This window comes from Bacillus rossius, chromosome 13 (genome assembly GCF_032445375.1).
Source record: "Bacillus rossius redtenbacheri isolate Brsri chromosome 13, Brsri_v3, whole genome shotgun sequence".
Taxonomy (NCBI): Eukaryota; Metazoa; Arthropoda; class Insecta; order Phasmatodea; family Bacillidae; genus Bacillus; species Bacillus rossius.
The window spans coordinates 17,742,326-17,759,398 of NC_086340.1; the positions used below are offsets into that span (position 1 = coordinate 17,742,326).

Genomic DNA, 17,073 nt, shown 5'->3' on the forward strand with positions numbered 1-17,073 from the left:
TTTTTAACAAGTAGTAGGTTAGAAATGGGTCCTATTCCAGCTAATTTAAGGCCTTGGTACAAAATAAAACTTTTATAGTGACTTTATGTTTTAGTCCATTACTTTAAAAATCATTACACAGTAAAAAAAAAGTAAGGACTGATTATACCTTCGGTGTTCAAACCTCAGTCTCGTTATCAAATCTCGGCAAATAACATTTTTGATAAATTTCAAGAACAACTTACTCATAATCCAAACCACGATGTGTCCCATTCAACTTCCCATACACAAATCTGTGTGTGATTGGTTATCGGCATAAGAACACTTGGCTTTAATTTACCGGTTAAATTTTTCTGAATCTCAAAGTCAAGAGTTAACTTTACAAGATAAACTGTATAGCGGCGTGCAACACATCCTGCAAGAAGTTTAGCCTCCAACCCAGACGCCACACGGTATCATTCTTCAGCAACTTTCGCGCAGCCTCTAGCTCGTCGGAGACCTCACAGGGGAGAAACTCTAATTGCAGAGACTGACACCTAGTTTTGGAAGTAGTTCTGGGCTCATCCACCAGATAGTATCTTTCATTAATACATATATTAACATAGCATCCTTGATTGTGAAAAATAAATGCATCAGCTATTATCAGGAAAACAAAACCAGTGAAAAATTAATTCCCTTCATTCTGGTAGCCAAACATTTTGTGGTGCGGCATACCAGAAATACTGTATTTCCAACTCATTTATATAGAACATGGCTTTTTTTTAATTACAAAAGGGTATTAATAGTTTTTTTTGCAGAGTTTAAATCTTTTCTACTAAGCAATTAGTCGTGAAGTATTAAGTTACTCTCGCCCTGATCAATAAATTAAGTTTCATTTTAGCTTTACATTAACTGTATTTTGCATTATTGTTTTTAGTATTCTTCTCTTAGCTTTTAGACCATTCATTATGTTTAAATAATTAATTATATGCTTACTTTTCTCTTTCCTTAATTTTCAATTGAGCCGAACTTTGGCCCATCTCATTTTTGTGCATTTATGAATTCTAAAAGCAAGACGGCGACCAATGCCAATTAATTTTTATTGTTCTTAGGGTATCTTGTTTCTTTTGCAGTTGATGCAACTGTACTTGCAATTGTACTTTCTGTTTAATGACTTATTTATTAACTCTGTGTTTTTTCTAATTTTTCCTGGAAATTTAAGTGAAGATATTTTATTTTATTTTTATAAACCTGTCTTGTACTGTTAAATAGTTTAAGCACGAAAAAACTGAGATAGTTGAGGCGTGCCATTTTCTGTGCTGTTGTTATGTTCATTGTAACCATGTAACCAGTGAAGACAATAAATAATATACTTATTACTTACTCGCCCTGAGGTTTTGTTTTTCGTTGGTAGTTATGGGCCCACCCAACAGATAGCAGTACATGTCGCGCAAAACATAGTCTCGGTTTCCACCGTGATAGTCGCACTTCTTCTGTGCCGCCCTCCTTGTTCTATGGGTGGTCTCGGCGGGAAACCTTCTTTTCACAGACTAGAGAGCCAAACGCCCGATCGTGCATCTTCGTTTTTTTTTTTGTTCATTGCAAACGTGTTGATAAAAGGATACTAATGGTCAATTATGTTAGGTTAGCTACATTATAAATACTTTAAAACATTGTGGACGGTTGATTTGGTTATGATAGCTACATTAAAGTTACGGGGGGGGGGGGGGGGGGGAAGCGAGCATGAACTTCGGGGAACTTCGGGTGTGCCTCTCTCGTCTGTGAAATGAAGGCTTCCCGGTCTCGGCTGATGGCATGAAAGCGAATGCGGCCTTCATCGGCGAGGCCGGTCGTACCCCACGCGTTCCCGAAGCTCGCGTCATGCGTGGGGACGCCGTATCGATTGAAAATTATCGATACCCTACTCATAAGTTTCAAAAGAAAACTATCGTACTCGTAAAAATATCGATACTTTTATCTGGGTACTTACCGTTAATTACGTAACATGAAATAACCATAAATCAATTTAGGATATTTAAAAAAAAAAAAACTGAACAAGACAAAGGAACGAAACAAAAGCGAGCGTGATTTTTTTTTTTTTTTTTTTCGCTTTCTGACTCAATTAAAGGCAGTCTGGTGCAACATAGTGCAGTCGAGGAGAACGACCCCCGAGGTCGATGTGACGATAGACACCCCCGTGCGGCTATCAAATATCCACGCGTTCCTCCGCTGTGCGGGGTGGATATCAATCCGCTAAATGCATAGTTCCCAAACTTCGTTTTTTTCTTCTTTAATTTAAAAAAAAAATGTAACCCCGCGGAACTTACACCGCCAGATTTTGGTTAGTTTAAAAAAAGTTTTATCAAAAATATATATATATTAAATAATTATTATATTTAGGATTATTCTTTACGATAACGGTCAATGTGTGTTTGAAGTATCGATAGGGCCATGAAAATTTCGCGAAAACATCCCGAGAGTAGCTGGAAGTTAAAACACTGTAGCATCGTCTGCGTTTCGTGATTGGGTGAGTTACTTTGAGGTGCATGTCGATTGTTACAAAAAACCAATCACACTAATTCAGTGTGGAAGCAAACTCGTCCTTAGTGGCTCGTGCAAACAAGGCAACGACTTCTCTCGCAGACGGCCGCCAATCAACAAGGAAGAAACCGCTGGTTGTTGCAGTCTAGTAGGCGTTCAGATTTTTTCGCGAAAATTTCCTGTCCCTAAGCTTTGAATATATATACTGTATAGAAGTCGCGAGTGGATAGGATTTACTCTACGTTTTTCAGGAGCGTATGATGAGCAGCTTGGGAACTTCACAGCTGCAGGGCGCTGCCGTAACGCCCTGTATCGTCTTAGTTTGTTATTTACTCGTTAGAGCGCAGCACTGTCACCCGCTGTCATTCCCCCGCACCCCCCAACCATCATTCACTGCAGCTCGAGGTCGTTCAACAGGAGGGGGAAGGGGTGTTTGAAGAATTCGACACTTGTCCGCTAGGGACCACCACAAGTCGATGGCCCTAGAGATGGTGGCGATTGCGGCGGTGAATCGACCAACTATATCAAACCGTATTAGAAATTTTAACCTGGGCTGGCGACTTCTATACAGTATATATATATATATATATATTCAAAGCCCTAAGTATCGATTAAGAAAGTACGGAGTTGCCGGGCGACGCCGGACCGCGGGGAGGGGTGGATGGGGGGAAGGGGTTCTCACCTCCGGCTCCAGCCCTTCGGGGGGATGCTGGCTGGACCTTCCCCCGCCGCTCATGGCGGGTCAGCTGCTCTGGAGCCTCGTCACTTCGTACACCATGCTGGCCTCCGCATCCGCGACCCTGCGCAGGGAGAGACGCCTTTGGCAAAACCAGCCGCCGGGAACATCGCTGCAACTCTGAACAACACATGGCTATTCATGAAATACGTTTTTGACGTGACAAACGTCTAACAAATCTATGAACGCCGGCTGCACGCACGAAAAAAAGTGTCCCGTAACGCACATCGTCCCGTTACGCTGTGTCCCCGTTACGCTCATTGTACGCTTGCGCCGCATCTATCTCTCTTCCACTAGATTGGAACAACCATCGATTTGACTTTTTCGAGGCACATTAAACTTGAAACACTCCCATTCGTTTCCTACTTTTCCTATCATCGTCCTATCCTTAGCAGAATAACACAGATTGGAAGAAGTTAAATAGCAAAGATGTATAAAAGTTATAGTTAAAATAATCTGTTCGTTAAAGTGATAAACATATTTGAATTAATGAGTGCAAATAAAAGTAGATTTATCAATTAAATTGTAGATTTCATTTCACTCCTCCTTTGTATCCATACAAAATAGTGATAATTCAATAAAAATGATTCAATTTTATTCATAAAAGTATGCAATCATTTCCACAATGTTTTGTTATGACGTTGTCACGTTAAACTATCGTCCGTAAACCGACTTTACAGACAACCAATATTTTTTTTTTTTTGAGATAACATCCGAGTATTCCTTACGTAAATTTGGAGCATAATTTTATATTTTAACTTATTTTTCATTCAAGCAAAACTAAATTTGTAAAGTGGAAGAGATTATCGAATATTCAATGATTAGACTTTATTTTTGTGGTATTAATACTGGAAAGCTATTCAGGGAACGGCTCACAGGCTTACAAATTAACTTTATCTTTTTTGAGGCACTGGGACGACACAGGGCATAAATTCCCGGATAAGATTCCGACCAAGTATAGCTGCCAACACTATTTTGCAGCAATACAGTTGTTTTAATGAAAATGTACAGATCATCACTAGAAACCCGGAAAATTTCGCGCATTCTTTCGGTCGCTATCTAAGGCTGCAAAACGTGCATACCTTATAATTCATTGCCTTTATCATAGGTATAGAGGTACGGAAATTTTCGATCATTCATATTTAGTCGAAAGCTAGAATGCAGACCTTCCTAGTCTTGCACGCGTGTTCATGATTGGACGGTAGATGTTTGTAGAGACCTGCAAAACTTGCTGTATAATTTAACCACAGTATAGAATGCATTTATTTTTTGCACGTAAACGTCTCTAGGAACACCTAGGAAAATATCTGACCATCGAATCATGTGAGACCCGGATAGAATAATAATTGTAGCGGCGGCAGCTGATGATGAACACATGGCTTCGACTTGATTATGCATACATTTGTGGATTACAGCCTGGACACAGGACAATAACACGAATTTTGCCAGTCCCTCTACGACCGCGAGACAACGATTCCCAGCTAGAAGAGAAGTAAGCGAATCAGGAAACGCCGATTAAAGAAAACAACAAGGATCTCACTCAGAAATCAGCCAATGTCAAAGGCAGACGTTGGCACAGAGAACTTGAGGCTATGAATTTTGGCCTGACGCCAAAAGAATTCGCGAAACTTTCGGGTCTCTGATGATTGGTTCACAATTGTTCCGCCACTCCCCTCTACGACTGCGGGCCAATCTTCTACCAGCCAGCAGTGGAGAGACAGAATCACATCGACCCTCTCCAAAGAAGAGGCGTTTCTGCAGTAAGAAATCATCCAACATAAAAGCACATTGGATACAGTATACACAGTATTATGAATTTTATCCTGACACCAAACTAAACATAGTAGGACCATGTACGTTTCGCAAAAAGATTTCCAGAACAACTGTGTGTTTAAACTTTGTATCGCTGTGTGTGTTTCGTGGTTGGCTGGGTTTATTACATGTATACTGTCAGCACACCAATCACAGCCACCCAGTGCGGAAGCCAACACGTCCTAATTGGCCCGGTTAAACAGGGCAAAGGTTTCTCTTGCGGACACCCGCCAATTACAAGGAAACAATCGATATCAGTCTAATGACCGATCAGATTATTCCGCGAAAACCACCTGCCCCCATGAATCAGCGTATTCTGGGTCTCTGAACATAACCCGCGCTAACGATAATGCCATGTTCACGTTACGGGACAACGGGTGGTCCAAATTAAATGTTGACAGTGAGGCAGAAAATATCACATAAAAAAAATTGGTTGTCTGTAAAGTCTGTTTACGGACGATAGATTAACGTGACAACGTCATAACAAAACATTGATGAAATGATTGCATACTTTCATGAATAAAATTGAATCATTTTTATTGAATTATCACTATTTTGTATGGATACAAAGAAGGAGTGAAATGAAATCTACAATTTAATTGATAAATTTACTTTTATTTGCACTCATTAATTCAAATATGTTTATTACTTTAACGAACAGATTATTTTAACTATAACTTTTATACATGTTTGCTATTTAACTTCTTCCAATCTGTGTTATTCTGTTAAGGATAGGACGATGATAGGAAAAGTAGGAAACGAATGGGAGTGTTTCAAGTTTAATGTGCCTCGAAAAAGTCAAATCGATGGTTGTTCCAATCGAGTGGAAGAGAGATAGATGCGGCGCAAGCGTACAATGAGCGTAACGGGACTATGTGCGTAACGGGACAATGAGTCATCCTTTTTCGTGCGTGCAGCTGGCGTTCATCGATTTATTAGACGTTGTCACGTCAAAAATTAGAACAGAGCACACAAGAAATCCGTTTGATCGTAAACATTCGTGGACAAAGTTTTAAACTATTTCTTGGCCTTTATTTCTTTTGTTTAAGACTACGGCCGATGAAATAATGATGTACCCGATATTTCGGCTTGCCACGTTACACCCATCTTCAAGGACGATGATCAACTGAAGGCCTGGTCTTGTGGCAAAGTATTTATATAGAGTCACTTATAGTCGAGTTGTAATAAGTCCCTCGGATGAATACAGATCGCGCGCCATTATAAAAGATGACGTATGACATGTAGGTTCGCAGGTGGAGTTGATATGTCCGAGTAGTAACTCAGCACTAGTGCACTCAAATACATTCTGCGTCCATCTACTAGGTACTATATATACGTTTAATAATTGTAAATGACGACGTGTGTCTCACCACCATTCACATACAGAAAAAAAAATTACTGTACTTTTAAAAAATATATTCCTTTGGAAACCATTTGCCAAGAAATAATTTGTAACATTACAAGAAAGATATTGTAATTTTGCACAACACACAGCTATGGTTATTTTTTACATATATAAAATACGTTTATTGAGATAACATTAAGTATTTATTACGGAAAATTGGCGTATAATTTTATACTTTAAATTATGTTTCATTCAAGCATAATTTATTTTAAACCATTAAAAATATAATAGAATATTCAAAAATTTGACTTTATATTGTTGTATTATGGTTATTAATGTGCGCCGTTAATACTGGAAAGCTATTAGGGGAACGGTTTACAAATAACTTTAACTATTGGGAGGTACTGGGACAGCACAGAGCACAAATGCCCGGATAAGATTCCAACCCAGTATTACTGCGAACGTTATTTTGTAGTGATACAGTTGTTTTCACGTAAACTATGAACAGTTTTACTAAAACAACTATGAAATAGTTGACCGCGATATCGTTGGTATTCTTATTGTGTATTTTTAACACCGTCGAAGTCGTAATTGTTTGAAAAACTTTGAAAACAAAAGTCGCCAAAGGAATCATAACAAAATGCTGAAGAAGAAGTAGCATTCATAATGAAATTAATTACAAAAAATATTCTTATTGTGTATTTTTTAACACCGTCAAAGTCACGATTTTTTGAAAAAATTTTTGAAAACAAAAGTCACCAAAAAAGGAATTATACAATATGCTGAAGTAGGAGTAGCACTCATTATGAAATAAAATACAAACCAATGAAATCCTTGCTACGGCATTAGTTTTTAATGTTCTCCCTACAAAATAAAATAAAAACTGCACAAAGTTCCTACTCCAGCGCTCGAAGCCCTTCGTTCCCTCGCGGCAACAAACCCCCCCCCCCCCCCCCCCCCCCCTTTTCCAAGGGCTCAGAAGCAGCCCCACAGTTAAATTCAATTTCAGGAAGAGACCACGGAGCAGAGGGGTGGGGGGCAGGGGACAAAAGTTCGACAGGGAGGTTCATTACCCTCACCCCTCCTCCCCCCCGCCCACACCACGTGACAGGCCAGCGCTCGAATCACCGGCGGCAACGGCGCGTGGCTGCTCGGACCCATGGTTCCCACTCCTTTTAGCTAAAAAAAAAAAAAAATTCAAGCACTTTTCAAGCACATTCAAGGACTTTTTCAAAAATTTCAAGGACTGAAATATTATGAAATAATTTTAGTACGTATATTTTGAACACGTGCAGAATTGTTTTTTTTTTTTCTGTCTATTACTTACAAACAGAAAGATAAAAGCTTATCGGAGGAACAGTAACATTACAAACTGGCTGAGTTTAACATTATACCGAACTTTTATCAGAACAAAAACATTGATGACAGCATAACTGCCGATAAAAATAGTACATAGAAGATATCTTATCGTATGCCGTCGAAAAACGGGGCATTAATCTATGTAAAATTTATTTGAACATACCATAAATATCGTAAAATTAAATTTCTGTGCCCCACTTTTAACTTGTTCTAAATAAATACAACGTAATTATAACTCTTACAAACAGTGTAAATTTTATCAAGCACTTTTAAGCACCTAAATGTTTTATCAAGCACTTTTAAGGGCCCTTGATTACTTCAAACCATTTCAAGCACTTTTCAAGGACTTTCAAGGAGCGTTGGAACCCTGGGACGGGATGCCTTCTTTTCACAGACGAGAGAGCCAAACTCCCGATCGTGCATCTTCGGAGTTTTTTTTTTTTGTTCATTGTAACTCATGATAACCAATGGTCAATTAGGTTAGGTTAGCCACATTATAAATACTTTAAAACATTGTGGACGGTTTATTTGGTTAGGATAGCTACATTAAAGATACTGTGAAATCATGTAAACGGTTTCCTAGCCCTGGATTATTAAAAAGTTATTTTCTAAGCAACCATAAAATGATTTTACAGTATTTTTAATGTAGCTATACTTACCTAATATAACCAACCATCCACAATGTTTTAAAGTATTTACAATGTAGCTAACCTATCCTAATCGACAGGAAAAATTTAATGCCACACTGGTTTATACAATGAGATAGAACGGGGGAAAAAAAAGCGAGCATGAACTTCGGGGAACTTCGGATGTGGCTCTCTCGTCTGTGAAATGCTCGGACAGCTGGGGTTCTCGACAGGAGAATAGAAGGAGGAGGAGGGAGGGGGGCCGAACGGCGAATTGCGTCACCAGGCGCGTCTGGGCGTTTTTATGCGTTCGTCCCTTCGTAAGTTGCTCCACGGATAAAAATATGTTGAGAATTAAACTTAAGGGGCCCGCATCGTCAGGGGTGTATCTGTGTTAGTGAGGCGGGTTGATAAGCACGACGCTCGCTGGTGCTTCTAGCGCGGTGTAGCCTCTAAGCGCAAGGCTCTGAGCAGTCTTCTCGTCGTCACAGGATAACTGTGAAATTTGAGCGGTGACCGTAACGTTATGTAGTATAAAAATGAAGATACGGGTGTAATGCAAGTCCCTTAAGTGCTTTTAAGAATCTGTACCGGATGTTTTACGCCTAACAATTACTCTGAAAACATGCGTTTTAGCCATTTTAACTCTTCTAAAAATATACTTTAAAAACTTCATCCAAAATCAAAAGTACTTTTCGGTCCTCAGCGAACTCTTAAATGCTTTTCGTAAGCAGACTCCACTCGGATATCTTGAGTAGTTTTCAAATCGCGTTGTTTTTCCTGAAGCTCTGCGCACCGCGTGTGTGCCCGGGTAGGCGGAGCCCTTAACATGAAATAACAGATATCTTTAAAGCGATACTCCTTCACAGCCGGTCTTTAGAGCGTAAAATCGGGCAGGAGGAGGAGGCCATGATGGCATTACAGCACACTCGCACACTTTCACACTCGCATATTTGAAAATATTATTAGATATTCTTATTTCTCTACCTGTGAGGTTTCGTTTCTAAGGTGCGTGGTGGCCACGCGCCCATTAAATGTGTGTGTGCGTACATGTGTGCGCGTGTGCGTAAGTGTTCGTTCGTTCACAATCATAAATCTCCGAAAGTTTTTCACCGCGATTGCTTTAAATTTTTGGCAGAAAGTTGCATTCGAATACGCTATTGTTTTTACATACATTTGTCACACCTGTGACAGGTAAAAAGATAGATAAAAATACAGACAGGTAAAATTATAGATTTTTAGAAATTTTCATTGCAATAAAGTAACATATAGGGATATATACATATAGGTATATAGAGGAGAGTGGGAGATATAGTGGGAGATACAGATAAACATAAAGAGATAGAGATTAGATATTTAGAGAGATAGCGGAATGCTTTGTATATGTGGACCTACTTCAAACCAATTACAAAAACAAAAAAATGATTGAGGCAATGCAACGCATGCCGAGCATTAGCTAATACATTAGACATATTTTATATAAATCCGTTATGCCTCATGTGAAATCAAAAAAAAAAATAATGAATTAACTGAGATGACAGTTACACAACAGGTCAACAGTTGCATTACTAGGCAGTGTTTGTGAACCACGCAAGGAACGGAACGCGACGCCACAACGCAACACGCGACCAACGCAAGGAAAGCACTGGACACAGCACACAGCGTCATCAATAATGTCACCAGCCCTACGACTTGAAATTATAAAACAGCAGAAAACGAATTTATTCCCTGGGAATCTTTTCTTGATTCACGTTGATCGTGAAGCAATATGAAATCGTCAATAATTTGATTTATGAGAGTTATTTTATTTCGCAGTGAAAACTTCAAGTAAGTAATTAAAAAGAAAATAGTGGTCTTCTATGCACGTAACATCTGCGCCGTTGTTAAGTTTTCGGAAAATTCAAATATGGAAGGCAAAGACGCAAGACAAAGAGGGCGAAGTTCAAAATGCTTGTTCAGCGTGTTGCGAAGTTTATAAAACCGGTCTTATTCTTTTCGTGATGGGTTTCGATTTTAAACACTATACTCACAAATTAAATAAGAAAATAAAATGGGGTGTGACCAAGTCATGGACGCTATTTTTTTATTTTAACACCATATATATTCACTGTACCTATCTTACACTAACATTTTATATATGTAATTGATAGATTTTGACGAGAGCTGGCGATTGAAACTTAAACGAACGTCGTAGCTTATACGTTATACTAAATGGAAATCTCGAGACGCAGAATAATAACCTCAAAATGGCGGCGCTTCCCCCACCACCGCGCACAATGCGTCATAGTCCTCACTTAGCGTAAGGAATTATTTTTCCTTTAGCTATCCAGTGGTGTATTTAAATTTTGGATGGAGATGAGAGATATGTAGCTGCAACACCAAACTGTATCACCCGATTATGTAATCATTCGTTTTTTGAATTGCCTCCTACTATGGAAGCAATTTTAAAGACGTAATCACGTCAAAAATTTCATGATAGAAGGGACTGAGCCGCCTTAAAGAGCAACAAAACTAGCTACCCACCTGCGAGTTACTCATCACTAGAGACCCGGAAAATTCGCGGGTTCATTTCGTGTTATGCTAAAATTCAAAAAATTATACCTTAGTGCTGCTTCTGTCATTGGTTCACTGTTAATCTGGAGGACTGAGGGCCAATTAGAGACCCTCACTCATAGAAGTGTCGAATCAACAGGCCACCCAGTCGAGACGACTCACAAGTCAGCAGCCAATGAACAGTTGGCATTTGCCCGAGTGTGTAGAGGATATTGGAGTCTATCCTGGAGGTCATTGAACCCGCGAATTTTTCGGGTCTGTAGTCATAACAACAAACTAACCGGTCGCTCTCAGCGCTCGCTACGCCTGCAAATCTCCTATCTGCTACCCGCACAGCAGCTACGCTGTGCGGGATTGCCTACACTACTTCCTTGAGTCCACCCCACACGTTGCCCATTTTCTGCTATACTACCTTCTGTTATACCCATATAACAGTGGGCATGAAAGTTTGAATAGCAGAAGAGAATAAATGATTCGTAACTCCTGACTAACGGAGAACCAGCCAGCGTAGTTGCCGACCAAAGCAAGCATATCGGGGTAGGATAAACATGCTGCTGTCAGTTTAAACAACAATGAAAAAAATATGTGAAAACTGCAGCTGTTTATTTTAAAAATTGTGTAACCTGGTGAATGATTTTTGATACGTCATCTTCTACATTTCACTTGCTGAAAAAAAAGTTGGTTTAGTATATACAAACAAATGCAGGGCCGTTTTGAAACTAACGAGATTGTTTTTTTTTTTTAAATTGGTAGGTCAGTTTAAAAATGTAGTAATATAAAATTTTAATGATAAGAGAGAAATTACTTGTGTGCATATAATATAATTTTATTTTAAGTAAAAATAGTATTAATAATAAAATAATAGACTGAGCTATGTATTTAATAATATTTTAGCAATAAGATACACAAAATGCATTACCACGTATTTGTTTGAATCGCAATATGTATAATCCAGTTATATTTTATTTAAAAGAAAGTAAAAAAAAATGTTTTTGCAGTGAATAGGGGCCCTGGGGGCATTACAACCGCACGCTGTGCCACTACTCTACAGAGACTCAAAAATGGAGACCAAGAGTCATTTACATTGTAATGCAGTTTCATTGTGTATTTGAAAACTGGCGGTTACTTATTTCTATGGCCATTTTAGTTTACAAATATATTCCATGGTAAGTTTTAATATCTCAAAATTTAATTTGGCATATCATTAAGTTTGTTACGTCCCCTAATGTAAAATGTTACATCCCCATTTGTAAAAAGTACTATGTACGGGTTTATATTGCTACACGTTGTCCGCCATCTTGACGAATACGGCTCGCGGGTATAGCAGTAAAACATAACACGTTATATTGCAGTTTTGGCTAGGATTTCGGGCATGAAAACTTTTATACTCAGAGCCAAAACCCTTGGGAGGATGCTTGGAATGTTATCTATACAAGAACAGGCGCGCTAACAGAAAACAGGTATGAGAACTGCTCAGGAAATGGGTATCATATGGGGCTGACTTTTTTAGTCCTCACAGCGTGTCTCGTCCTTAGGGCGGTATCACGAGACGACCGAATTAGGTAGCGAATAAGCATCGCCTTGTTGGGACACTACCGTAACATTAACTCTCGTGGGCCGTATTCCAGGACGTGTCCAAACCGAATCCCAGCAAGGAAACAAGTCAGCAACAGTTTTAATAAACGGTGCCCTGCGCGAGGCTATAAACTGGATCCAACGCATTCTAGCGGACGTTTCGCATGAATACAATTGTTACGGCAAAAAAAATAGAGATAGCAGCACCATCGCACAAAAAAGAACCGCCTTTCTAATTTTCTCAAGTACTTTTTAAAATCCGATTATTTCTTTTTATGGCCATTGCAGTGTACAAAATAAATTCGCTATCATAAACTTTCATTTGGCACACCAAGACGCTTGATCGCAAAAATTACTTTATGCGAGTTGATGGCGCCAGACGCGGGTTCGCCATCTTGACAAAATCAACAACAACAACAAAAAAGAGCTCTGCGCATGCGCGGAATTTAAGGCAGCAAATCGGCAATGGATACAACATCATAATCCGTTCCCTAAAAATAAGTAACACTGGCCGTGTCTTGTCGTGCACAGGGAATACGGTTAGCGTTCAGGCGTAGCGTATTAAACACCTAAACCCTTATTTTTGTGTCTTGGAATACCGGCCCTAGTGTGCATTTTAATGGGAATTTACTCTCTCTTTCCACTGCAAGGTTTACGCTGTTTCCAATGTCTTTGTTTCCGTGTACTCTGTTGCCAGATATCCCCAAAAGGCACAAAAATTTTAGAAACAACTTTATAATATAATTAAATATTTGTAAATGTATTTTTAAAAAATATTTTGTAAAGGAAAATTTGGAATGAGAATTTTGGAATTACTTTTTTTTTGTATTCCACAAAGAACATCATATGATAATATTCAATTATTACTCTAAGGAAATGTAACTGAAGGACCACCTTTTGGTTTCAACAGTTTCTGTCATGACAATTGTTTATACCTATCTTTTAATATTAAAAATACTGGCTCTGTTTGACCACAGCACATAAAAAAATCCCTTTCAGCACAGCCTACAGGCATAGGTAGATTTAGAAGTACACATTTATTCCGGAAATATTTTTGAAGTTTCTATAAATTTCTGGAAAATTTTAAGAAATGTACATAACATACTTGTGTTTTCCAAGATTACAAAATGATCGATTAAATATTTACCCATTTTCCATGCCGCGAAATTATTTCGAATATTTTTAACTCAATGTATCTAGCATTCAATAGTTTACAACGCAGCATTGAATATTTTAGAACGAATTTCATATTATATACAAAGATAATTATTTAATTTTTTGACCTCCAAACACTATTTTCAATCCCTTGCACTAATAACGTGGTAGTATAAAAATGTTATTTGTACCAAGGTTTGAGAAAATATTAAGATGGTTTAAAATAAATTCAAATTTGATACTAAGGAAGTTGATTTTTTTAAATTTTAACTCATGTTTTACGGCAATAATTCGTTTCATCAAAAACTGTTTCAGCCAAAGTTTAAGGTGGAGTTTAGGATTCATGCAATAAATTATAACGGATATGATAATATACATATTTTTAAAAAGTAATGATTATTTTTTTTTACTTACAAACCTTGTTATTTTCACCCCTATCAGTAATGGTTCGGGAAAAAAATATTTTAAGAAAATTTTAGTTACTATTCAGAAAGTTAAACAAAAATAACTGTAAATAATATAATGGATGGATGATTCGAGTTTCCATCACATATTTTTCATATAGGACGGGTTCTAAAATACACTGGATATTGGATGCATTCGGTCATTCAAAATCGTGTCTAGCGAAAACGTAAATGACATCCGTTTCCACCTCCAAAGATTCTTTAAATTGGCGAAGAGCAAATGGTTGACTAAAGATGTTATAAAAGTTATAACTAAAATAATTTTAATACGAATGTCGTATGCGAAAACATTTTATGTGTGAAAGTTAAATGATGATTCTATACATTTTAAAAAATCACGGAACATTAATGTTCAACGCACGTGAGTGGGGTATTCGATTATGCCATAGTTAGAGACCGGAAAAATTCGCGGATTCATTTCGAGATGGGCTGAAATTCAAACATGTGTACAATTCTGCTGGTTCTGCTATTCGCTCGCAGTTTAACTGGAGCTCTCTGGGCCAACGAGAGACTATCGACCAAAGAAGCGTCGAATCACAAGCTACCCAGTGGAGATGCTTCACAATTTAGTACCCAATAAACACGCGTGTTTACTTGAGATGTGCAGAGGATAATGGAGGCTAACCTAGAGGTCATTTGATCCGCGAATTTTTCGGGTCCCTAGCCATCGTAACGAAAAATGCAACGCGTGGGAGTGTGGTGTTTGATGACGTAATCGTAACTAAAAGTGCAAAGCACAGGAATGGGGTGCTCGATTCCAAAAAAAAATTGCAGACAGTCCTAAGAAAAATGGCGGACGTGAAGTTATTAGTTTGATAATGGCGGAATCCAAGATGGCGGCCGATGTCAAGCTGGCCGCTGGAAATGCCGCAATCCAAGATGGCCGCCGTGTCTTCCCCGGCTCCCGACAACTCACCCCCTTGTCGCCACACGTTTTTTTTTTCCTAACCTAACTAATTACTAAGTGTATTTGGGAGGGGTCTGGGTAGGGAAGACTCTAAGTGCGTCTCAGGCCGAAGCCTATACGCTCTAAGCATGCAGGTTATGAACCATGCAGGAGAGGAAGAATGCATAGTGTGCTAGGAGGGGGATTGGCCAGCCATGGCAACGTTTTAGCCATGACTAACTCCCCTCACTGACTATTCTAAGTTTAAAAAAACTAGATAAGTTGGGCCCAGGTAAAACCTGCATACACACAGGGAAAACCCTGGGCACTGACATGCGGGATGAAAAATTTCATGCATTAATTACAAGCAGGTTGGTTACAGGAACAGGAACAGAAGGATGGTTCTGGAAGAAGAGTTGGGCAGAGTAGAAAGACTACTATGCAAATGGGCGGGAGCTTGGACATTTTGTCCGCATTTTGTTTGGTGGCACTGGTTGTTGTCGCCTCACGAACCAAACCTCCCTACTTATACCGTAGTGTGTAGTTTTTTTTTGTTTTTTTTTTCCTAACCTAAGTTAAACTAAGTGTGTAAGGGAGGGGTCTAGGTAGGGAAGACTCTTAGGGCGGTATTCCAAGACGTTTGAGCAAGGTAGCGAATATGCACTGCCTTGTTGGGAAACTGCCGTACCCTAGCTCTCGGGTCATATTCCAAAACGTGTCCTAACTGAACCCCTGCAAGGTATCAGATCGGCAGCCGTTTTAATAAACGAGGACTTGTGCTAGGCTATAAACAGTTGTACTTCGTGGAATCCATCGTAATTTTAACTTATTTTTTAAAACTATGGAATTATAATGTGAAATAAAATATTTAATTTTGGTTGTACAAGAATAAACGATGAATTTTTGGTTAATTTATGTTTGCTGTTTTTTTTTTTTAAGAAATTAGGAGGGAGGGGGGAAATGTAATCGTAAAAGTTCCATTAAAGTTCATTAAAAAGTACAAAAAATATATATACAGTTATGGATCAAATCAGCAACAGATAGGACACCAAAAATCAGTGCCCTAAAAATAAGGGACTGGCCGTGTCCTATCGTGCACTTGGAATATGGTTAGGGTACAGGTATTGCATATTCAACACCTAAACCCTTATTTTTGTGTCTTGGAATACGGCCCTTAAGTGCGTCTCAGGGCAAGCCCTATACGCTCTAAACATGCGGGTTTTTAACCATGCAGAAAAGGTCACGTGCATCATGTGCTAGGAGGGGAGTGTGTAGTAATGATACGGGAGAAGGAGGGATGAATCAGGAGAAGGAGGGATAAATCAGGGGAAGGAGGGAGGGGCCAGGCGAGTCAAGCTGACTGGATCACCGACACGCGCCCGACAGAGCGCGCTTCATCCACTCTCTTCCGGGGACTCCGCCCTTCCTTCGTCCTTCAGTCCATTTCCCCCGATCCCCCTCCAACCCCCTCCTCTTGCTGAGGGCACCGACAAACAAACACGCGCTTACTGGGCTAGATAACATCCGGAGAACAATGTCTTATCGACTACAGCGTGTTCCATCTTTAGATTGCGGTGTGCATTCAAATACACATTTTTTTACTCTCTCTTTCCAATGCACGATTTCTGCTATTAGCATTGTTGTTTCGGTGTGCACTGTTGCCAGATATACACTAGTGAGCAAAAAAAAAAAAAAGTTTAGACGCAACTGTGTGTTTCGCTGAGTAGTATTTAGAACGAAAATTTGTGTGTGTGTATAATTTCTAATGAATATTCACTGAAAGACGCCATCTTAGTTTCAATTGTATTTGTCAATTATTTTATAATATTTAATATCACATAATTTTATGAAATGTTTTTTATTTATTATAAGTGACCTATTGTGAAATGATTAATTGTTTTAACATTGAATTAGTTTTTTTTTGTCAGCTTGACTACAATTGTGAAAATGCCGTCAATTGACACTAATTCATGGTCTAAATAATATAAAAAAATTTGTAAAAACTAAAAAAAACTTATTGTAATTAAATATGGCATAAAAAGGATTTTTAAAGTTAATAAGCC

The 17,073-nt window shown here is 38.7% G+C and overlaps 1 protein-coding gene across 2 annotated transcripts in view; it reads right to left on the reverse strand.

Annotated features, from left to right (window-relative positions):
* The window catches only part of LOC134538292 (uncharacterized), a 182,340-nt gene that overhangs the window by 52,352 nt on the left and 112,915 nt on the right, over positions 1–17,073 (reverse strand). For both annotated transcript variants that reach the window (XM_063379471.1, XM_063379473.1), the window contains exon 3: positions 3,182–3,299. In XM_063379471.1, the coding sequence (XP_063235541.1) occupies positions 3,182–3,235 (54 nt within the window). In that variant the 5' untranslated portion in view covers positions 3,236–3,299. The remainder of the gene's footprint in view (positions 1–3,181; positions 3,300–17,073) is intronic.